Source organism: Monopterus albus, unplaced genomic scaffold (genome assembly GCF_001952655.1).
Source record: "Monopterus albus unplaced genomic scaffold, M_albus_1.0 scaffold174.1, whole genome shotgun sequence".
NCBI classification, from domain to species: domain Eukaryota; kingdom Metazoa; phylum Chordata; class Actinopteri; order Synbranchiformes; family Synbranchidae; genus Monopterus; species Monopterus albus.
The window spans coordinates 648,269-672,202 of NW_018128054.1; the positions used below are offsets into that span (position 1 = coordinate 648,269).

Here is a 23,934-nt window from a genome sequence, read left to right on the forward strand (position 1 = left end):
ATGGCGGCTTCCAAATAATCACACACTTCCGATTCATCTCAAACTGTTTGTGGTGAATCACTATTTTCTCTATTTTCACAAGACAGTTTGTAAACAACATTTTTGTGCTTCCTTTGGGTACCCACGTCTGCACAGATGTGGCCGGTGTTATGAAACGTGAGGAGCCTCAGGGAGGGACAGGGGTGCTGGCTGCTTAACTCATCTGAACAGTCAATTAGATATAAATCCAAAGAAAGCAAAGTAGTTCAATATTTTACCTTTAAGTGGCTCAAGAGCTTGGAGGTTAACAGTGCACTGTGCTAACTACATGGCCAGCTTTCATGGTTGACACCTTTACTGTGAACACTACAGGGAGAAACAGAACATCTGCACTTAAGACGATCCACCTTGAGTTTGATGTTGTTTATCCAAAACAAAACCACCTTTAAAATGTGAATGTTGTCCGTGTAATTGATCTGTATAGTGCAAGTCAATGAATCTAACCCACTTGGCTATGTGGCAGGAGGACATGTTGCAAAACCAGAGCACTGTGTTGGCTCACCTTGAGTTATCAGGGGACCCCTGCTGTGAGATGGCCCAGGCTGGTGCTGCACAACAGGATCCATGGGCACACTAGTTGGTCCTGGGTTTTGGGAGTTTTGGCTGTGGTTCTGTAAAGGTGTAGGTGGCCCGTGATAGGGGTGATTGTGAGAGTGGGGTTGGCTGTTGCTGGGACCTGGGGGGTTACTGCCTGCAGCGGTAACTTTAGCCTGCGTCATTCCTGGATTGTTTCTGTCCCACAGGTTGACTGCCTTGTTGTAGGCACCAGGGTCACCCCAAGCTGAGGTCCCATCGTCTATCTCCATCTTACGTCGGATTGACGGTGGGGAGGGCTCTTCCCAGCCTGTAGGCTCACCTGAGGACTCCTGCTTACTGCCACCCCAGCCTCCACCCTGCTTCACTGAGCCCGACGCACTCCAAGAGCCTATGCCCCCTCCTCCACTACTAACACTGGGCCCATCCTGAGGCTTACCTCCCCAACCTTGAGGAGGGCCACTGGAACGCTGGGAAGCTGGCTCTCCCCAGCCCCCATTTCCTGCAGATCCAGATATCCCAGGTCCTGAATTAGGTATTCCCCAACCATGTGGGTTTTCCTTCCAGCCTCCTGCTTCTCCCTCCCAGGCAGGGTTGGTGGGACTCTTTTTGCTCTCTTCTGGTTCTCCCCAGTCCCCTGTGTTATTGCTCCCTCCACTATTGCCCCAGCCATGGGATGTTTTGGGTTGTGCTCCCCAGCTCTGGGATGGTGTCTTGATTTGAGATTCATCCCACCCAGCTGACTTCTCCTCTCCCCAGGACTGACCACCATTCTTGGGCATAGTGGTGGTGGAGGCTCCTGTTGGAGGGTTTCCCCAGCCACCAGGGCCACCTGGGGGCTTAATGTTGTTGGGTGGTTCTCCCCAGCCAGAGCTGGACTGGTTGGTAGCAGCTATGCTTCCACCCCAACCTGAAGCTCCCTGAGAACCAGGCACATCATTTTTGCTCCCAGAGTCAGCCCTCTGAGTGTGGCCCATGTTAGTGTTGGAGGGCCCCTGGACATCACTTGGAGTGGTTGGGCCAGAGCCCCATGATTCAGTGCCTACATCATTCTTACGCTTAGTATCATCCATGTCCCAGGAGGTGTGCTGACGAACAGGGGTCTGTCCCCAGCCAGTGTTACACAGCACCCTGGGGTCCAAATCCTGGGCAGGTAGCAGAGGAGCTGGATTATCTCTGGAAGGGTGGTCTCTTCGCCGAGGATGTCCTTCCATGCTGTCACTGCTCCCTTCACTGGCACCAGCTGTACTCATAGCTCTACTCCAGGAACTAGCCTGTGGATCCTGAGGAGGAGAGTTGGGGGCCTCCCAGCCTCCCGGAGCTTCTTCAGTGTGCTGCTTCCCCCAGTCTCCACTGGACTGGTCACCCCAACCTCCAGAGTTTCCTGCTCCACCTCCACCATGGCCCCAGCTAGGTGCCTCCTTAGATGAAGGTGCCTTCGAGTCACCACTGTTACCCCATACTGAACTACCATCTTCTCCATTAACCTGTGGACCCCCAGGTGGGGACTGGCCCATGGAACCCAAGCCTACAGGTCCACTACCCCAGCCAGGTAAGTTGCGAATAGGGCTGGGGGGTTCCTGCTTATTAGTATGATTTGGTCCGTCAGTTTTAAGGTTCTGAGGTTCTGAACTGAAAGACACATTCGTGGACGGGGAGGGGTGCGGCTCTGATGTCTCAGAAGCCATTATATTACCCCAGGCGCCGCCAATTCCCGAGGAGTTGCTGTTAGTGTTGGCTCCAGTACATGTGCTGGTCTGGGCTGGTGGGGGGCCAGGCGGATTACAGAGGTTGGGTGTAGGTTGAGGAGGTGAAATGGTGCTGGCTCCTCCTGAGCTGCCTCCCCCTCTGCCACCCCCATCATGCCCCAGCATAGGCCAGGCAGACGGGTTGGCATTAGGGTTTAGGTTCAAGTTAAAGTTGGTTGTGGAGGAAGAAGAAGAAGAGCCCCAGCACCTGCTGCCTCCTCCGATCACAGGGCTGTCATTCTTCCCTTCACTCCCCACTGAGGACTGAGTGGGGCAATGGGAGGGTCCAGGCCCAGAGCCCCAGCTGCAATTGGCTGCAACCTGGCTAGAGAGCATGCTGGTTCCAGTATGACTGGCAGAGCTAGGCCCACTGTTGGCCTTGCTGCAAAGGTGGTTGGCAGAGAAGTGGCCTGTCTGACTATTGGTCCCTGTGGCCATGCTCACTGTACTACAACTACTACTAGTACTACTGCTGCTGCTGCTGCTGGTCAGGAGACCAGAGTCAGTATCCAAAGGGCATCCTCCTGGAGGGGCCTGGCTCTGGCTGAGAGTAATAGAAGGCCAAGCCTCTGTGTCTTTCGGGTCAATGATCAGTTGCTCCCAGCCACTGAGATTGGTGGAAGATGCAGCACTTGTGGCACTCCTGTTGGCTGGCAGGTGTCCCCAGTGGGGATTATCATACTGGGTTCCCTGGCTGCTCTGTGGGGGCAGTTCTGTGTGGGAGGAAAGAAAAATAATAGAAAACTGGCATGAGTGAGAGGGTGAGAGAAGGGAGATATAAGTTATGTACGTCATCACACCCACATAGCTTAGTAATGTTGAACTACCATAGCAACACATAAGACTAATAGACTTCACAAGATGCTTTAATGCTACCCACACTGGAAATGCAAACACAGGGGGGAGAATGACTAACATGATAGTCTAGAGAGCTTTAATTAGTAAATAAATACAACATTTATGCACTCTATCCAAACAAGACAGGGCCAATGCTAATCATGATCTCACAGTCAGATGTGAAGATGTTCAAAGTATAATTACAGGCTACACTACAGGGTGGTTTAAGTATGTGTACTACAAAAATATCGCTCCAATAAAGCAGTCACGGGGCGAGCTACAAGGGGCTTGATTCACCTTAATTGGCTTGTTTTTTATTATCTGAGTTTGCTTCAAATGTGAATTTTAATATTTGCTTGTTGTAATAATAAAAATAAATAAAAACCTGATAATAAAAGTTATTACATTTTCAGTAAATACATACAAAATATTTAGCAAATACTATAGGGTTAAAAATGAACCAAATGAAAACTGTACGACATGGAAATCCTTTTGATCAACGCCATTATATCATGCATGCTTCTGTCACATATGAAATGAGAAGTCCTGTGCTGTATCTTCAGGTTATGCTATATTTTGTCATATTGGGGAATCTCACTGGAGAATGTCATCAGTAACAGGGACCGTGCAGCAAAGTCCTCCTTAATGTCTGACCTTCTAACCAGTACAATTATTGACATGAAGCAGAAAAACTCTGCACAAGCCCCGAGCAGCCTGACTCCTTACTCCCATCAGCTTCATCTGCCTGTACAAAGTAATGCTTTGGCTTGTTTCTCTTGGAGCCCCGTGGAGTGAGTCAACTCCCTTGAATTCTACTGTGCATATGGACTATGCTGATAAAATGTAAGCCAAGTTGCACATCATTATTGCTGCACTGATCAGCTTGGTGCCACCTCATTTCTCATTTCAGCTGTCCATCGTGCTACAGCTGCTGTTGTTTACATGTGCCTTTACATGCATGCTTAGTTTGTACACAGATATTGTGTCACAATTACATGAGGGAAGTGACAGCATTTGCGTACCACCCCCCATTTTCAACCTGACTTCAATGCTTGCAACTAAACGAGAGAGAGAGAGGAGTGAGTGATAGAGCAGGGGCGAGAAAGAGGGCACTGTGTTTCTGACACACACAGCACAGTCGTTTTGTAGCGTCACTCCACTGAGAAGTGCAGGACCGCCATTTTCTCAGTCCTGACCTAAAGCCAAAAAGGCTCTGAGCTATTTCTAATACCACTGCTTCAACAGCACACATGCCTCACTCACAGTAAGAAACTCAAAATATAAGAACCCTAAAATGCAGGGTCATGCTGACGCTGTAGCTTTAATGCTTAAAAATACTCAACCGCACACAGTATGTAAACACAAGCAACCAAAACAATGCAGAAGAGAAAGGCAAGAGGAAAAAAAACGGAGACAAGAAGGAAGAAGGGGAGATGTGCAACACATTAGTGAAATACCTGTGGAGAGATGCCTCCCAACCATCCTGTAAAGAGCTAGTTTTTGTGCGACGCAGCGACCATCCTTGTCTCAATATGTCTGCTCGGCTTGCCAAGCTTCTGAGGTTCATTTCTGAAATGCTGCCAAGAAGTTGCACAGCTCTTGCACGGCATGAAACAACCCCCCTCCCTTCCTTCCTCACTCCTCATACTCTGCCCCTCCCACCAGCACAGCTTTGGCTGGGTCTCTCCTCTTCTATCTATTGCCTCCCTGTGGCTTTATTTATATCATGCTCTATTCCTATCCTGAGGAAGATATTCTTTCTCTCTCCCTCTCACAGTCTCTCACTAGAAAAGCACTGAAAAAAGCTAGCTGGGGGAGGGGATGGGAGCAGTGGAGAGATGGGTTTGTTAACTGCTGAACGATAAAGCCTGGAGACTTTCATTATGCACTCACAAGACGAGGGAAAGACAAAACAAAAGGGGGACTCTTCTAATCTCCCCCGCCCTCCCATCTTTCAAAACTGTCACAAAATATTTAGCCAAGACCACTCCATCTGCAATTAGCACTGCCGCCCACAATAGAAGGCCCCATGAATAGCTGTGGCAGGCAAGAGAGTTCAAGAGAAACCTCACAAAAGCCTGCAGCACCTCCTTCGATGCTGGAATGGCAATTTTCTCACACACGCACGTGTTTATCTATGAACAGCCATATCATCAGAACATCCATAATGCTTAATGTCTATTATGGTCAAAAGCAGAAGGACTACGTTTTGGACAGATTGCTACCTTTGCATTTGGCTGCTTTCTGGTCACAGGGCAGAACTTGAAAGGAGCAAGTTCACATGGATCTGGTCACAGTGAACGATTAGGGACCTTTGATCTAGTTCTAAACATGGCACTGAAACTACAGCAGGTACAGAGATTGCATAGAAAGACAACAGAAGAAGAGGTGCATGAGACTAAACGAAAGGCATGGAGGGAGGAGGATAATGGAATGGGTACTTGGCACAAGAAGGAAAGAGCTGCAGTTCCCTGGATCAAGGCTGGTATTGTTTACAAATGATCCGGACACCCACGCAAAAACACAATAAGTCAATGTTTGGTGGAGAACAGCGTCCCTTTATAGCTGAGGTTCAGCCCCCTGTGCTTCTCCACTGTGAGGACACAACATGTGGTGAGGTTGTGCTGTGCTACTACATGGCAGCTTGCTTCTTTCTGCATGTTGACATACACACACTGTAGACGTAACATTTCCGTGAGAACAAAAAAAAAAAAAAATACTGACAAATAGAAAACACACACTACTGTCCTAATGCTCAGCTCAGAAGGCAACACTTCTCTTTTTACTTTCTTTCAGGGTTCCAACATCTTTCATTTAACAAAACGGACAACATATATGAACGGTGGGAAGGTGGTTCGCAACGAGGGTCAGGTAAAAAAGGATCCAGAGGAATTAATTTACAAAGACAGAGAGGACAGAAAATGAAGGAGACATAGATGTTGAGTGATGGAAGGAGGAAGTAATCTAGGTGGGCCGTGTGGGCCTCAGCTGGACTGATCCTGTCTTAATGAAGCCCCAAAGGGGCAGAGAGGCTGGATGGTACACAGCTAACAATGCAGGCTGCCAGCCAGATGAATGAGTCTGACAGACACACACACACCTCATTTCACAGGAATTTGCTACCTCTGTGTTTTTAATGATCACAAACACCTCAAATAACTTTGATTTGGTGCACTAAAACAGAACATCGCTATACAGGAAGAGCAGGAAGTGCTTAGGTTACACTGACTGTTTTTTAAAGTTATTAGTAACATTACAGCAGGTCCACTTACTGACAGCAAGTAACTAAGTGGCTTAGTAACTAAGAGTAACTAAGCGACGTAAATGTGTTTAGAGCTGTAATGATTAATTGCATAACTAATTATTTGATTTACATAAAATTGCATTCAAATTGTAATCAGCTATTACAATAAATTAACTAGTTAGATAAATTAAGCATTTCAGTCACATCTCAACCAAAATGTCACAGTGTCTTAAATCCAAGGGATTTTTTGGTCATACAAGAATAAACTGAAAATTGCTATTTTTTAAACCACTGTTCTGAGGAAACAATGAAGCTGACGCGTCACCTTGGGCCCTGTGAAATGCAATGGCCATTTTCAATCAAGAAATTGAACTGATTATACTGATTATATTTGCTAGTTGCAGGTCTAAATGTGTTTGCATTTAGCATAAACCATACTTAAAGCAGCTGAAATGATCTAAAGATGAAACTGATTAGGCACTAAATCAGAGTTTTGAATAATGAAATTATTATGGCCTGCATCTACTAATATAAATCCTCTATGTTAACAGCATTTGTCTTGGTTATGGTGCTACCACAGGAATCTCAAAACTCACATTTCAGCATGGTACAAATCACTTATAAATTTCAGTTGATCTACTGTGAATGCTGCTCTAAATGCAAGTGTATAGGGAACTCCACTGAACTGATCAATTTCAGAGAACAGAGTCTGAGCACTCTCAGGGAGGGTCAGGGCAACACTGGTCTGCGTTTCCTGACATGCCACAGGAAATAGGATACAGTGCCAGCTGCCATTAGCTATACACAGAATCAGGAGTTACTGTGCTCTAGGCCGAGCGCACACATAACACTGTAGCTTTATTGTTGCTGCTACTGTTGGGAATATGTTGAGGTGGCACAGATGGCATGCTGAACTGTATTCATCCTAGAAACAACAGCAGAGACTTTATGGCATGAAGTGCACAAAAATATAAACAAGGAATTCTGTTCCTTCTGGATGCTCTTTTTTTTCAGCTGCTTTCCTGTTAATACAATGTTATGATGTCAAGGTTCTTCTTTTTTTTAAAGTACACATTTAAGACATTTGGCCATCATAGTTGCGTATGAGAATCCTGTCTCCTCCTCCTCAAAAGGATAAACCAGGTCAAGGGCTTTCTCCAGCATGCCAGTCTTAAAATAGCTTGTTCTCTCATGCCTCTTCCACATGAAAGTGCCTTGGGATATGGATTGGTAGCCAAGCAAAAGGCAACACTGGGAGAAGGCTATAATAATAGGAACACTGACAGACATACATACTGTATAATAACATGCAGCCTGACTAATCCTGGCTACCCTGGGGCCAATGATGGTGTGTGTGAGCTACGGTGTTGGCATAGCAGAGGTGGAAGAGGTGAACACGTGAGCATCTGAGAGCGACTAGCACAGCAGAGAAAGTTAAGGGAACAGAGCAAGTGAGACGAGAAAGAAAAACAAGAGTGAGTGCTGAAGATTTGTGGTGAACAGACAGCTGATGTTCAATCACAACACTGCACATCCCAGTCCTCTTTGAGGGGATTCCCAAGGCTGTTTTACTGCATCATCAGCAGACTTAAAGAGCACGTCGAGTCTAACCAGCATACACTCTGTTCTCCGCTAGACAAGCTATTTGCACATTAGCTGCACTGCTCTATCACTTGACAAGGCCTGTTCAAATTAAGATGTTTGTTGTTGGTGTCGGCCTGTGTTGTATTTGGCAGGTACCGTGTCTATTGGTACATAAACCTTTGATCATTATTTTATGGGGTTTAACAAAGGTGTTAATCAAAGGCAGGAAGTAACTATATCTACTTAATGATATCACCGACACATCACAGGACTACAAACTAAATCTTTGATTCTAGACTAATCAAACTAAACTGGCTGAGATTGTTGAGTGCATTATTTTTTTATTTTTTTATTTATTAATTCCAAGCATATAATAAAACAGATAAGGGAAAAGAAATCATGATCAATATATACCTCAAAACAACCAGACCCAGGGAAAAAAATATCTCATGATGATAAATGATCATTACATGCTTGCAAAGGAGTAGAAAGAAGTAATACTTATCTAGTTCTACCCCTGATAATCCACACTAAGACTAATAAATCTAGTGAAGACATACAGAGGAAGAGAACATCTGTGTATTTACCTGAATGATCATGTTTACATTTGGACACGGACCACCGTTATCAGTCTTACTTTTCAAGAGAGCCGCCATGTGACCGGGTAATGAAAGACGGGGTGAGAACACATGGAGTCGATGGAGGGAAAGAAGAGGGAGAGTGGAGAGTGCTCCTGCTGTGAGCCATCGTCAAGAAGTGAAAGCAGGAACAGGAACAACTATTCTACCAGCACAGACAAGGCAGTAGGGACAGAGTGATGAAGGTAGGACTACCTGTGGTGCACTGTGTGTTAAATAACATTGCTGCATATTTTACTAAATATTTACTCACTTTTGAGTAAATATTTTGCATCACACTGGTTATACTGGTATTTTACAGCTACTGGATGGTTGATAATAAAAAAAAAAAAAAAAGAAATAAACCCACAAGAGTGAAATAAAGGTAATCTGTGGCAGAAGAGCCTTTTCAGTATCAAAATATAAGCTTTAAGTTATGAGGATTTAAATTAAGACATTCAATGGTTGAGGAAACACATGAAGAAATGTAAAGGGACACAGAGGAGGTTTGTGCTTGTGTGAAAACTTCTGTGCACATTTTAGTCACTATGAATACTGCAGTATCTCTTTAGGCATATGCAAAAACTTCCCACTGGACTTGTGTCTTTCAGGCTGGAAGCTCCTTCTGTCTGTCCTAATGTAATCAGTCAGTTCAAAGACACACAGAGAGCAAAAGCAGAGCAGAGCAGAGCAGGCTTGCCAAAGAGGGGCGGAGAGAAGAAGCAGCTTTTACCGTAAGCTATGAGTCACTTCAGCCCGCAGTACTGGACCTCTGCCATGCTTGCTCTCTCCTTCTTTCTTTCCCTCTCAGTCTTTCTATCAGCGCCAGGTCAGACCCACTGAGGCACCCAGCCAGCTAGCTAGTTCCATATTGCTCCTCCTCCAAAAACAGGAAATACTGTAGGGCTGGTCGGCAAAGTTCAATGAAGACTAGGAGGATGATGATGAGAGGGAGGAGGAAGAAACAAGGACAGGATAAACATCTCATCACCATGGAGATAGAGCTGCATTCAAACAGCATCAGAGGACTTGGATGATGCTCAGACACACACTTCTGGTAAAATTTGTCTTCCTTCCCAGACAGTGAAAAGTGCCAAGTGCTCTAAAAAGAATTTTAAACATCATCATCCAAGACCGGATGATACTTGATTATGAAAGAATAGACCTTTACCGCTTAGAAATACATGAGAACCTGGTTCACAGTGACATGCAGAGCACCAGGAAAGAAAGCACACAGACCTTTAGAGATACTGTAGCCAGCTGTGTTTACTCTCTATTCTCTACCCCTGTACTCCTCTATCCACATTTCTAATTCCCAGTCAGGCTAAGTGAAAATAAACAAGTCAGCAGCACCTGTGAAGCAAGTGGCTTGCACTTCTCTACAAGTACATCACACTATTACAACCACAAAAAAATGAACAAGAGCAGACATAGCCATTGTCATCTGGGAAGGCCAGTGAATGCAAAATACAGCAACTCTGGGCAAAGCTGATACGAAGTCAAACGCCGTCAGGATGAATGCTAAATAAAAACGGCAACATCTTGAGTGCCCTGTGTAGCCAGACACACACTTTATGGATACATTTTAACCCTAACACTCGTCACCCCTGACTAATATTAGATTTCGGCTGAATTTCTGTCAGACTGGTTATTGTTCAACATGCAGTTTGAATGGGGTCATGGTGAAGACTGATCAGGGATCTGGCTCTTGGACAACTGGTTGGATTCTGGATACTGGTCAGCTGTCTTGTAAACAGTTCCAATGGAGGCCGTCAAAAGATGCATTAAAAGCTGTCATGAGCTTGTTGTAATATTATTAGAGTTGTTTTTTATATGTTGTTACTAAACTTGACGGAGACTGCTGTGATATGTAAAACCAAAACCTGCTGCGGAGCAGGCCATGTTGTCTACATCTTGTAGCCATTTGCACCTCCATACTTTTATCTTCTTTTCTTTTACTGTGCATTCACAGTACGACTGTTCACCATAATGCTGCTTTTTCTCTTTTTGTTTGTTGAGGTTGTGGGTGTCTTGTTTGAACAAACTTTACTGGAACTGTCACTTGACAAAAGTGAATGGTGCCTCCATGCTGAAGTTTTTCAGTCAACTGACCTGTTATTTTTGTTACTGAATTCTAGTCATCATTCTCAGGTGAGGTGAAGTCACACATCTCATCTATATCAGGCCATAGATACACTGCAACCCCCATTGCTGCATCTACACTAGATGTTTTTTCCAAGATATTTTAACTGCATTCCCTTTCAATACCCAGTGAATGCCTTTTGATACAAGATAATGAATGGCCAACAGGGTGCCAAGGCTAACCTGTAGGTAAGCTGGCTGTAGAGGAAGAAGACTGTATAGCTGCTGCAGGTTCAATAGTAGCAGGAAGTCCCGTGGTGGTGAGAGGCAAGGTCCCAGAGGGCAGAGGCTGGCCCCTCTTCAACAGCTGCTTGTGCTCCTGTTGGCGGAAGCGAGGGGGTACCTCTCTGGGCAGGTAGCGCTGCTGAAGCAGAGTCTGGAGCTGCTGTGCTGTCTGTGGCTGGCCTCCGGAGGGGGCACGCTTGCCATTGCCACTGCTTGGGGATACCGATGGGATGGCACTGGGGTTGACAGGGGGAAGAGGAGGGGTGGGGTCGAACTTGGCAGAGTCTGGCACTGTGGAAGTGGGAAAGTGGTGAGGGGGGTAGAGGAGGCAAAAACAGAGTTGTTGATTGCACACTGGTGCCAAAACAATTACTGACTGTTTAATATGATTCATAGAATAGAACAGAATAGAGTAGATTTTATTGTCATCGCACAATAGGAGCATAACAAAACCGTGGGTGCTCTGCCAACAATGGTGCACTTCAGAGGACATAAAATAAACATTAAATTCAAAAGGGCTAAGTTAAATAAGCACTAGAACATTAAGATAAGGTGCAATAAATATACACATTAGAAAGAGAGCACACTGTAATATAAATATAAATAGTCTTACATACCGACAGGCCTAAGACCTAATAATTCCACTGACGTAGAAAGTAGGAAGTCCATGGTTATGGTAGCGTGTACATAGGTGTTTGTGTGTGTATTGGGGAAAGGTATCAGTGATTGTTAGCGATCTGAATGGTCCAGGGGAAGAAACTATTTGTGAGTCTGGTGGTATGAGACTTGATTGACCTGAAGCGCCTTCGAGAAAGCAACAGGTCAAACAGGTGATGGGCGGGATGTGGGGGATCCCCTGTGATGGCCTTAATTTTTCTGTGGCAGCGGGATCTAGTTATGTCGTCCAGGGAGAGCAGTGGGCTGCCAATGATTTTTTGGGCAGTGTTTATAGCCCTCTGCAAAGCCCTTTTGTCCTCAGCTGTGGAGCCTGCATACCACACCCCCACACTGTATGTTAAAATGCAATAAGTCAATAAGCCAAACAAAAAGATGACTGATTGAATGTGTCATTATATTTGAACTATATTTAATATTTGCATTATATTAGTAGCACATATAAGCATACAAAAAACAATCACCATTACAGCTTCAGTACAGTCATTTCTGGAAAACGGCAGTGGCTGTGTATTTCCTGCATTGCTTATTTTCTAGGTCATGGTCAGTTTTGGATGACGACCAGGATGTTAAATTCATAAAGGCAAACTAAGAGTCTTTGTTTCTCCCAGCAGCCTGAAGCTGGATTTTAGGCAGTGGTCAGCCTAAACACATGGCTGCTCTCTGGAGAACCAGAGAACCGTAATAATCTTAGGGCGGTACTGTAATAAACCTTCAGTCTTTAGGGATGGCCAAGACACACGACTCTCACAGTCTGCCATGGTGCCTGGTCACAGATTAGAAGTAATGAAAAGTTCAAGTAGCAGATAATGGACTTGGACCTGCTTGCAGCATTATTATAGGCTATTGTCTCTGTCAGGACAGTACACTAAAGAGTGCTCGGCCCCATCAACATAAGCTATACATGGTTTGTGGCCCCTGAAACGATCACCTCTCAGTGCTCTACCAAAGTAGTTCATTATTAACTGCTCTTACAGTCCCACTAGCTTTAGTTACCCTTAGCAACAGAGTACGATTCTCCCACTCTCTCTCTCTCTCTCTCTCTCACACACACACACACACACACACACACACACACACACACACACACACCTTGGCTCTTGCCAGTCATTTCCAATGGTCTATGTTTGGCTTGGTTTCTTATCATTTTGCAACATTTCAGCCAAGAAGCCAAGTTTAACAGAGGCACTAGAAGTAAATACATTTTCTCATTCTTTCTTAAACCTGCAATACCCGAATTAAACCTTGAATACTTGAATTTTTCACCACTTGGGAGCACTGGAGACAAGATCTAATCACAACATCAATATATCATCACCTTTTAATTACGTTAATGTGGTTAATTTGTTAGAAAACAGTTGCTTATTTACGCGTCCATCAGTTACGAAGCAACATTATCATCGATTTGGAGTTGTATCTCTGGCCACCTGACAAATGTAAATCAAACATTCACCATCATTTAGTTCGCTGTTTCTGGTCTCTAGCAACTCCTTAGAGAAATATCCAACCCTTTAGTAGCTAAATGATCCACGATGTTCAGCAGCTACTCTCTACCTGTGTCTCACTGCCATTTGGTGCTGAGCAGGTAGCGCACAGTCGTCGTCGTTTTTTTTTTTAACTGATCAATCTGTTGATTATTTTCTCAATTAACTGATGAGTTGCTGGGACAACAAGAAGTCAGACAATTGTGAAAAATGTCCATCCCAATTTCCCAAGTCCTAAGGTGATCTATTCAAATGTCTCGTTTGGTCACTTCCAAAAACAAACCAAAAAAGCCAAACACACTGAGTTTACCATCATAGAAGGAAGGAAGAAAACAATTTTAGACTTTTTAAAATACTGAAAACAATTACTCACTGATCACAATAGTTGCCGATTATTTTTCTACTAATTGCCGCAGCTATGTTCTGCACATTGTTATACCTGGCCCAAAGACGAGCTCCACACCCCAAAAAGAAAGTTGAAGCCAAAACTGTGAGCTATAAACAAAGCATAAAATCCTGAGCAGGCTAATATACTGAATGTGGAATAGTTCACCATTAGGTCAAACAGAAAGATCGGCTCGAGGGTCACATGCCTGCTGCTGTATTGTGGGACACAAAGCTGACAGAACAACTGCCTCAATACATTTCATTACATAACAGAATAAGCTGGTAGACTAGAATGTAAACAGGATGCAAAAAAAAAAGGTGATTAAAACCTACACATGCTGTAGACAAACATCAGTTGATCAGCGTTCCTTGCTGGTAATAAAATAAAATGGGAAAGGAGAAAAAAAAAAAAACACTTATGGAGGCAGGGACCAGAAGAAAAAGAAAATCTTTGTGTGGCCTAAATGAGTTACAAAGAGCAGTGCTTCACCACTGGCTGCCATCCCAAGTGTGTGCAGTGAAGCAGTGAATAACTCACACACATGCGGCCAGACTGACACACACACAAAAACAAAGACTTATGTAATGCTGAGGCCCACACTGAGGGGAAAGACGGGATGGTGTCGGGGAACATATATTTGCACAGCCTTGTAAATACTAAGAGACATGCTCGCTTACATATTACAACCAACTGCTTGAGAATGTGTGAGGCTTTTTATGTAATTTTGGCCCCCGGTACCACAACCAATGACTGCATGGTCTAAAGTAGTTTGTGTCCGTGTGTCCCCCTCTCTCTCTGAAGCTGGAGTCTGCCTCTCATCATATTTCTCTACATGTGCTCCATTTCCTCTCTGCCTTCCTGTGCTCTCCTTTCCTTTCTCCTTCGCTCACTGTAACCTACCGTTATCCTTTTGTTATTATTACTGCATTAGGCAGACAGACACAATAATTCCAGGCAAATCCTAGCTGCTGGCTTTAAGAGGTGATTTCCTCTTAAAAACAAAGGACTCTGTGGTTGTGCCATAATGTATAATAATAGTTATGAAGGCAAGCGTTATACAGTTGGGACTCTCTGACGTGTGACGTAGATTCTTCTGGAAGCTGGGGGAGGGGGGGAGCTAGCTTGCTGCTCTGTCAACCAATCACATGGAGGAGACACAGAGGGAGTGGGAAGGAGAGGGAGAGAGGGAGAGAGCAGCGCAATGATCAGCTGACTTGCGGAGGAAGGAAAGGAGGTAGAGCAGGGAGGACGAAAGATGAAGAGAATGGTGTGTGCGTATGTAAGACAGTCTCCACCCCCTTGTGCGCTCCACTGTGAGCTCAAGTCTCACTGCCTGAATCCAGCTTGGGTCTAAATCCGCTTACAATTAGAACACTATTTGCCTGCAGTATGCCACGCTGCTTTAGACTCATCTTTTCAAAAGAACAGTGCAAGCCTTGCACATTCATCAGCATCAAACTAACAGATGAACTAAAGTAATTGTTCTAATAATTACATATATACTGATGATGAAACTCACAGATAAAAACAAGTAAATATTTCTTGCATCGTGAAAGTGTGGCTTTTAAGTACAAGTCTCACTGGGCGGTGTTTGGCACAAAAATCGTGAACCAGAGTAGAAAGAGATCCAAGTCACTCTCTCTGACACAGTCCTCAGCTGTGTGGGCGCACAGGAAAATTAGAGGTTAATCAAATATGCACTGTGGCCTTAGGCCTATGTGTTTTCACTTAAAAAGGAGTCTTAATTTACCGCAAGAGAAGATGATAACATGTTGGCCTGACTGTTTAAGACCAAAATGTTGTGAGGAGGTTGCCTGAGAATATATCGGAGAGTTAAAGGTATATGGAAGGGAACTCACCCCTGAAGGGAAAGCACAAAAACAGGCCACACGACCCCGAAGATAAAATGTTTTATGAGTGGAGGTGCACAGTCAGGAAACCTGGAATACTCTAGTCTGATCTAGATCAGTAATGGTGTCCAGTGTTGACCTGTTGTATTTAATAAAAGAAATCACTGCAGGACATTTACAAGTTACAAGTACACACATTTTATCAAATTACAATGGACTGTGTACTGCTCTTCAAAATCTTAAGCACTTTGTTCTGAACTGCAGGAGACGTTTTCCTCTGTGCAAAGAGCATGTCACCTAAATGCTGGTACTGGCAGAACGTCAAATGTGGACCTCAGTGCTTGGGAGATGGATCGCTGGCGATTCCAATACTATCAATGTACTTTTACCTAGGCTACAATAAAAGCACCATGGTGACACTGCTTTCCATTCAGCAAAGCGGGTCGCCTTGCTCCTGGGTGGAGTATACACACATATGCATACAAAAGTTCAGTTTACAAGTGATTATAAGCTTTCCATAGCTGAGCCTTTAATCGGCCAAGCTGAGGTCTGAATGACGCTTTTTAAATCTACCTACGGCACATTTCGTTCTAAACAGGGCCACTGTTACTCAATGTCCAAACGACAGACATGACTGGCATAGTCTTTTTCTTCTTCTTAACAAAAACTGTCCTTTGCAGAAGTCCTGTGACAAAATGAAGCTCAGCAAAGAAATAAAATCTGAAAGTTGCAGATTTAAGTACCCAACACTGAATCAAAACCAGTAAACCAACACAAAATGTTTCCTGTTTGTTGTTTAAAAAGGTCACTATAAGCCTTTCATTCCCGATGCCCTTGCTGCCAAACTGTCATAGTATAATCCTCTGATTGAAGTAAAAGAGGAAACAGGGAAATTACTAGATCCTTATCAGATGTCTATTAAAGAGGGAGCATGAGAAATATTATCAATGAATGAAGAGTGAGGATTGGGGGCATGTCTGTAAGGTTCTCCGTCTCTTTCCTCCTGTGGGCTTTAAAATGTGAGCAGTGTGTCTCACAAGAATGAAGATTAAAGGCCTTAATTAAAAGTGAATAAATATGACACTGTAGTTAAGGAGGAAAACCCTCCCTAGCTGCACTACATTCATACAGAGAAAAATACTATTTAAAAGTGCTTAATATCTGACAGAAGTATAAAGAACACAAGGCTATACGTATACGCTAGATCAGAGTATTTATCAAATACGCTCTAGATGTCTGAATGGAGCTTCATAATCACACATGTGAGTGGTATAATATACTAATGTAAGTCAGCATCAGTTGCTCTCAGCAGCAGCAGTAATCATGCTCATATTTTAATAAGTATCTCAGAACTATATATATATTTATATACATTCTGGTAGGTGTGTCACAGCTGGCTGACGCAGTAGAGGAGGATTGCTGCTCTGAGAAGACAGGTGGAGGACAGGGACAGCAGCTTCCCTGGACTCATCCATACCATGCTGTGCCAACAGTTGCAGGCAGACCAGATTCAACTATTTGTTATTACTTAGAGAGAGTCCTGTGTGGGTCAAGTGAAAAGAAAAAATAAACTGTCCAACATTCAGAGGCACCTCAGTTTTTCCTGACAGACTAAACTCTACCATCTGTGTGGCCCTTAAAGGAGTTTTTTGGGCAGATTACACTGTACCCCGAGAGTCGAAACCAGGTCCACCTGTCAGCTGCATTAATGACCGAACTCCACTCCACAGTGACAGAATCAAGCTGTTGCTGCCGTAGCTCTTTAAAATGTTGTTTATCATCACCACTGCAGTATCCATTTAAGCTGTACTCTATGGGGTAAGAGGTAAACAAGGTGGCAATGATGACGAGAGGTACACTGGTATAAATTCCTACCTGATGGCACCGCAATGTATGACTCTTTGACACAAAGCGCTGGGCGTAATTAAGAGAGTGTGAAACAGCAAATTAGTCTGTTATGAAATTACTGCTGTGACACTACTTTATAATACTAGTAAATGTAGTAAATGTGCACCTTAATGTGAACTTACATTTACCTTCATCTGTGATAGGGATAAAAACGCACAGCATGAAGAGAAAGACATAACTCATTAACCCTTAGACAATAACTCTAGTACAACTTGGTGATGGCAGGAGGCCTCTGCTGTGGGACACAAGACCTGTGATGGGGCTGATGCTTCACACTATCACACTCATCCGTCATCTACTTCCAGGGTTTGCCAAGTTAAAATAAAGACTTTTAAAAATCATTTTAACACTACTTAGAACAACATATCAGCCGATGAATGCAAAGGACAATATGATCTGCATTTATTTATTATAAAAATACATTTTTCCAGTTCTGCCTATAAGTAGATGGCAATTATTTATAATGATATTAGTGGATTATAGATGAATGAACTTATCAATTAAAAATGATCATTTATTTACTTTCTTGCTAAAATAAAGACCGAGGTGACAGTGTTGACTATAGGTTTGATAGTGCTGACTGAACTCCACAAAAAGGGCTGAATAGCCTCCTGCGCGCACAAATGCACTGTTGCAATAATCCCAATCCCTTCTGGCTCAATTTCAGTTTACAGGTGTGCAGTGTCTCCTAAGAAACTGCAGACAGACAGAGAAACATTTTATAACAGACATTACTGCCAACAAGCAGGCAAGAAACATTGCCTACTACTTTTCTAAATTAAATTTAAGACTTTTTAATACCTTTAAAGGCCTTTTTATTTTCAGGAAATGAAATTTTCAAGACCTGCAGAGTTCAGTTCTTCTTGTCTGGAACAGGTCCTGGCTTTTAAAATAATAGACTACATGCCAAAACTCTACTGTTATAAAATAAATGAATAAGCTACAACTGCTAATGAAATTAACAAGATTGTTACTGTGGGCTATAGTGAGGAAGAAGGTTTTGTGTGGCATCTGTAAGAAGCAAGGCAAAACCATATATGTAAAAATGTGTGTTAGACAACCAAATGAACCACTAGAAATATCCCACAAAGGGCCCCCTTCACTGTGCTGGCAAACAGGAAACTAGAGGCACTCTCACACTTTCATTTGGCTCCATCTGTTTCTTTTGCTTTCACATGCCTTTTTCCAGTTCTCTCACATCAACCAAAGACACCATACTTTAAAAGCCGCTACCCTATACTTAGCATAAATGTAACCACAATAATTCATCCCATCTCTTTTCTAACAGCCCACCTTCTTATGCTTCCCTTTCCCTCTGGTCCCATGGTGGGCCTCTCTGCTAGACCAGACAGAAGGCGGTGTAGTGTTACTATGGTGCTCAGGGTTTTCCTGGAGATCTCCTGTGTATGGATGCCTGTTTATTCAGCCTCCATGCTAGACCTTCTCTCTTAATTAGCTCCCAGTGTACCCTGCATTAGTATTACAATCTGTCTCCGTAAGTTGATCAGTCACTTAATCGCTGTCAAAAATGTGATTTTTGTCCATTGATTGTTTGTATGCTCTTCTTATAGTGGCTGAGCCATTAGTGTTTAGTCATTAGTGTTAAATGAATCACATCTTTGCCATCAAAATTATATTTATTAATATTCTTGAAGAGACTCTTCTACCTGTCAAAAGATTTTCAATTAAATGAACTATTGATAAGTTAAATAAAACACTTAATCCTCAAATATAAAATTCTTTTAAAAGAAAACCATCCTAGATAAATGGTGGGTACGAACACAGTGGAGCACACATAGGCACAATGTGCAAAAAAGTCAAATGAGACATTTAAAGAGGTGAAGAACACAAGAAAATGAGGTCAGGACACGTTAACCGTTACGAGCAGCCGCCAAGAAAATAACTGTGCACATTACAGCCTAGTTTGATGATGGGGAGGAAAGCAAAGTATATAGGTCAATTTGCAGATGCAACAAAACAGCACAAAGTAGGTAAGAGACAAAGAGAATATGAACACAGCAAACCCAGATCATGTTCATTAGTGCATTAAACTGTGCGGGCCTGAGGGTGACTCGGGCAAGGCGAGAGAGGACACTAGTCCCATTAACTCATCAGTCAGAAAGAGAACAGGAGGTCAAGACAGTCCACAGTCATATGTACCCACAAGAAGAGAGCACAAGTCAGTTTAGGCCTTTTTACTGATCCAGACTAGGGGTTTTCAGCTGATTGTGACCCAGGGACCACCATTCTGACTAAGAAGCAACCTAAGGGCCACTAGATAAACTGGATGGGCATTATTTCAATCCTGAAGATCACCTTGGCTTACCTAAATGTTATAAATTTACATGAATTTAATTATTCACAAGCAATAACTAATGCATGGAAATGTGTTTAATTTTACTTTTTAAATGATTTCTTAAGTCAAACTACATTATTGAATGCAGTGAAATGCATTCACAGACCACCAGGGGGTCGCAGGCCACTGGTTGAAAATCCCTGATCTAGACAAAATTTGCGACAAAAAACAAAAGACACATTTATCTGAACACAGCCGATTACAAAAACACACATTTGTAATGAGGCATCCATTCCCCTGCTGTCATTAACTGTGGTAAGGCCATGCTGTCAACAGTGACCAGGAGTTTTAATCAGATTTAACACTGCCAGTCCCTTGTGAGACATTAAGTCCCTCTCCCATCTGCCTGCTCATCCCGACAAGGAGATCTGCTCCTGGGCTAACTGACTGTCCATCGCTGCCTTCCCACCTCTCTCTGTTCATTAATAGCACTGGCTCAGGGAGACTATGTGGGTCTGCAGCGGCCACAGAGCACACTCCTCCTACAGAAGCCACCTTTCACTCCACTTCATTCACCTCCCTTTCTCATGTTTGCTCTGCTTTCTCCCCTTCTGAGATTCCTCCTCACCCCGAGCCTCCTAGGTCTGCCTGAGGAGCCCATGGGGAGGCCTGAGGAGCAGCTGCTCCAGCCCCATGCTCCTTATTAGTCCTGTATGGGGACCTAGTCTCCATTTTGGTTCAGGTAGCTGCTGCTGTTTTCAGTTGAAAATGTAAGATATTTTACTACAATAAAAGCTAATACTTCATATCCAAATTGCAAGGCAGTCTACCGAGTTGTCTTTAGATGTAACACACAATCAGTCTCCCTACTGTTTGAAAATATTATATCCCAAATTCAGCAAGGTTCATGGCAGATAAACAGACAAAAAGTCTAATTTTGCCTGCACAGAAAACCCGTGTTATTGGACTGTATTTTTTTATATTTTATATATAGCGCTTTCTCACAGTGTGTTGCACTGGCCAAAGCGCTTTACAGAGATGATACACCATTCACCCATTCACACACAACATTCACACACTGATGACGACAAGCTGCCATGCACCGGCGCTAGTCAAGCCACCAGGAGCAATTCGGGGTTCAGTGTCTTGCTCAGGGACACTTAGGCATGCGGGGAGACCGGGAGTCGAACCACCAACTTGCTGGTCAGGAGACGACTGCCCTACCCTGCATGAACATTGCAACACTAAACAAGATTTAACAGCACAAAAAGTCTCCTATTTTATATAACTGCTTTAACTTGTTTAATCAATGTATATTAAACACAAAAAGTCCACAACTCACCTTTGGTTAACTGTTCTGTGGCCTGAAAAGAGAGAGAATATATATTAGCAATAGAAAGAAAACTCATAATAACTCAAAATGATACAACAAGCATCTTTCCCACATACAGGTGAAAACCATGGGCCATGTTGATGTGCCATCAACATCTGAGCTGCATGTTTAGACACTGGTTTTGCTCATCAATCAACATGCTAATCAACATGCTAAACGTTGATGTTCATACTCCTCGACAGGGTTCATTGGGCTTTTAGCTAGATAGGGAATAAAATAGATAACACAAATGCTCATCTCACACATTAAGAAAGTACTTCTGCCAGCACTGAAAAGGTTCAAGGATACACAATCACGTGCTGTTAACGCTGAGGAAAGCAGGCTAACCTGTTAATCTAACACTGAAATAAGTCCCAATGAAGGAAAATGTGATAAACAGGGGTATGGGGTGGTTGATGCTTCCTGTGGAAACACACATGACAAAATGCACGTGCTCAATATGCATGTGGTTGATACAACACAACTGCAGAGAAAACACCTGGGCACTCTGGAGAGATGTGCTTTGGGTGTACACCTCTTAACATTTAAAACAGCAGAATGCTTCACACCAGTCTCGTCCAAGACTGGCTGGGGAAAAAGGAAGTAGACGTTTTGCTTGGGTGGTGCTTCTTTTCACTGCTGGAGGAAGTACTGTACCACACTTGTTCTGATCAAACAGTAGGCAGATGTAAATAGAGCTAAAAGATGAGTGTGCCCCCCGCAAGCTCACCTTTTTCTGAGGGGCTTCTCTCTTTTTCTTCTCTTCTTGCTTTTTCTTTTTCTTATCTTCCATCAAATGGTTGTCTGCTTGTGTTTTTTTGCTTCTTCTCACAGCTTAAATACAAAGAGAAAGAGGGAGAGAGAGTCAGAGCAAGAGAGAGAGAAGGACATGGTTTTAATCCTAAACACCAACTAATAAGAAAGGTACCGCTCCTCAGCAGGTAACCACCTGCTACAGCGATTACTACAAACTCATTTAGTAGCATTGCTCAGTTGTTGCTCTCCAAGGTAAAAAACAGTGTTGTCGATGCTGCTGTTGTAACACAAGGTCACGTGTGTAGCAGTGAAACAATCTCCAAACCAGAGAAGGCAGGCTTGTTTTGCATTTCACTCTTGAGTAGCATATTTCTTTACAACCTGTGATGTGTTCAACTGTGCATGTGTGTTAGGTTTGTGATGTGTAGGGTTGGTTCTGGGAACCATTATGAAGGCCTTGCAGGTCTAGTATAGTGGAGGCCTATGAGACGAGGTCCCCAGATCCCAACACAACTAACACGTGAGCAGACAACAGAATAAAAATACAGATGACTATGTGCACCTTTCATCTGTTCACATGGTCTCAAAAAACATCTACATCTTCAGCACTCGGCCCTGAGAGGCAACATGTTTACAACAGACACGCAAGAGCTGAAAACACATGACAATGCCCCATTGATTCATATGCAAGTGCATCCAGCTCAGAGCTAGTCTTCATCTGTCCTGATCCTCTACACAGAAAAATAAATGAAAAAGTAAAAGCTATTGGCCAGGTTTGTTTATGGACTGAGGGAAGAGGAACTTTAAAAAACACGCAATGTAATCAAGTTGTTTGAATCTTAAGTGTGAAATTGTACACAGACTATTTATCCTGCTAAATGTCTGCTGCTGCAGGCGACAGCAGTTGTGCCATTGCCTGGCAACAAGTGCTCCCCCAGGCCCTGGTGAGCAGTCGGGTGGAGACAGATAGCACCCTTAATCAGTTTGGCTGTGGAGGTTCAATAATGGAACGAGAAAGAAGATGAACATGGGACAAGCACCATACATTAAAATACAAGTCTGAGCGTCCAATGAAGCAACAGAGTCAGCTGTCTGGAGCACAGGAACTACAAAACCTGTCCTTTCCCCCTCTCGCGACTACTTTTCTTTGACCTTGACGGCAAATGTCAATCAAAACAGTAAAGGAACATTTAAAAAACTACAGTGATAAGAGAATTCAGTTGAACTTACAGAGTTAAACTAGGGCTACAACTAACAAGACCATTTTATTGATTCATCAGTGAATCATTTGGTCTATAAAATGCCTTGTTGACTCCTTCAAATGCCTTGTTTTGTTCAACCAACAGCCCAAAACTCTAAGATTTTCAGTTTACAACAATGTTTTACATTATGCCTTAGAAATAACTAAAATTATTATGAACAGGTTTCAGTCATTTAGCTCATGTAAAACAGTTTGGGTTTCCTGGCTTTTACAGTAGGGTGGCAACAACACTGACTTACATTTCATAAAGAAAATACACATGGATTGATCATCTCAGTTCAGTGGGATCCACACAGCCAGAGCCCTCTGTCCACTCCTTTACACGCTCTGACTGTATCAGTCCTTCACCCACCCCCCCCTTCAAATATTCTGATGATGCAGTCATACTTTCGTTACTCCATGACAATAAGTGTTACAGCCTCTCACTCCCCATTTCTCACTTCACACAGCGGTGCACTGATAACCTACAGATGAACCTTGACAAAACAAAACAAAAAAAAAAAAAAACTGCTCTTCACATTATCAAACACACCTCACACTGAACTGAACCCACCTCCCTCCACAGTAAGACAGCTGAACAGGTTAACAACTTTAAATATCTTGGGCTCACTGACAGTACACTCATCGTTAACAGGCACATAAGTGATATCCATAAATGATTTAAGCAGAGACTTCATGTTAAACACAAACTCACAGCACTTCCTGTTGCTCCTGACCTGCTGGTGTTGCTTTTAAGGCTGTCTTGAATGGCAAATTTTGGGCTCCGAATACTAAAATATTCTCCGGTGGCTCGGGGCAGACATTTACCTCTTTGCCCATCTGGAAGTACTTTTGGTTAAAAAAACAACAACAAAAACAAAACAAAAAGCTAATGAAAGTTATGTAATATTTCATGTAACAGATGAACAGAACGAATCTTCATAACCATTTGCGTGTACTCAAAATGTACTACATTTACATCACTGATGTGAGAT

The 23,934-nt window shown here is 43.2% G+C and overlaps 1 protein-coding gene across 1 annotated transcript in view; it reads right to left on the bottom strand.

Annotated features, from left to right (window-relative positions):
* The window catches only part of LOC109969491 (trinucleotide repeat-containing gene 6C protein-like), a 36,198-nt gene extending 14,462 nt beyond the window's left edge, over positions 1 to 21,736 (bottom strand). The window contains exons 1-4 of the mRNA XM_020616409.1: positions 21,674 to 21,736; positions 20,914 to 20,935; positions 10,929 to 11,261; positions 542 to 3,034 (exon numbers count right to left, since the gene is read on the bottom strand). Of these exons, the coding sequence (XP_020472065.1) occupies positions 542 to 3,034; positions 10,929 to 11,261; positions 20,914 to 20,935; positions 21,674 to 21,736 (2,911 nt within the window). The remainder of the gene's footprint in view (positions 1 to 541; positions 3,035 to 10,928; positions 11,262 to 20,913; positions 20,936 to 21,673) is intronic.
* Between the last annotated feature and the right edge of the window lie 2,198 nt (positions 21,737 to 23,934).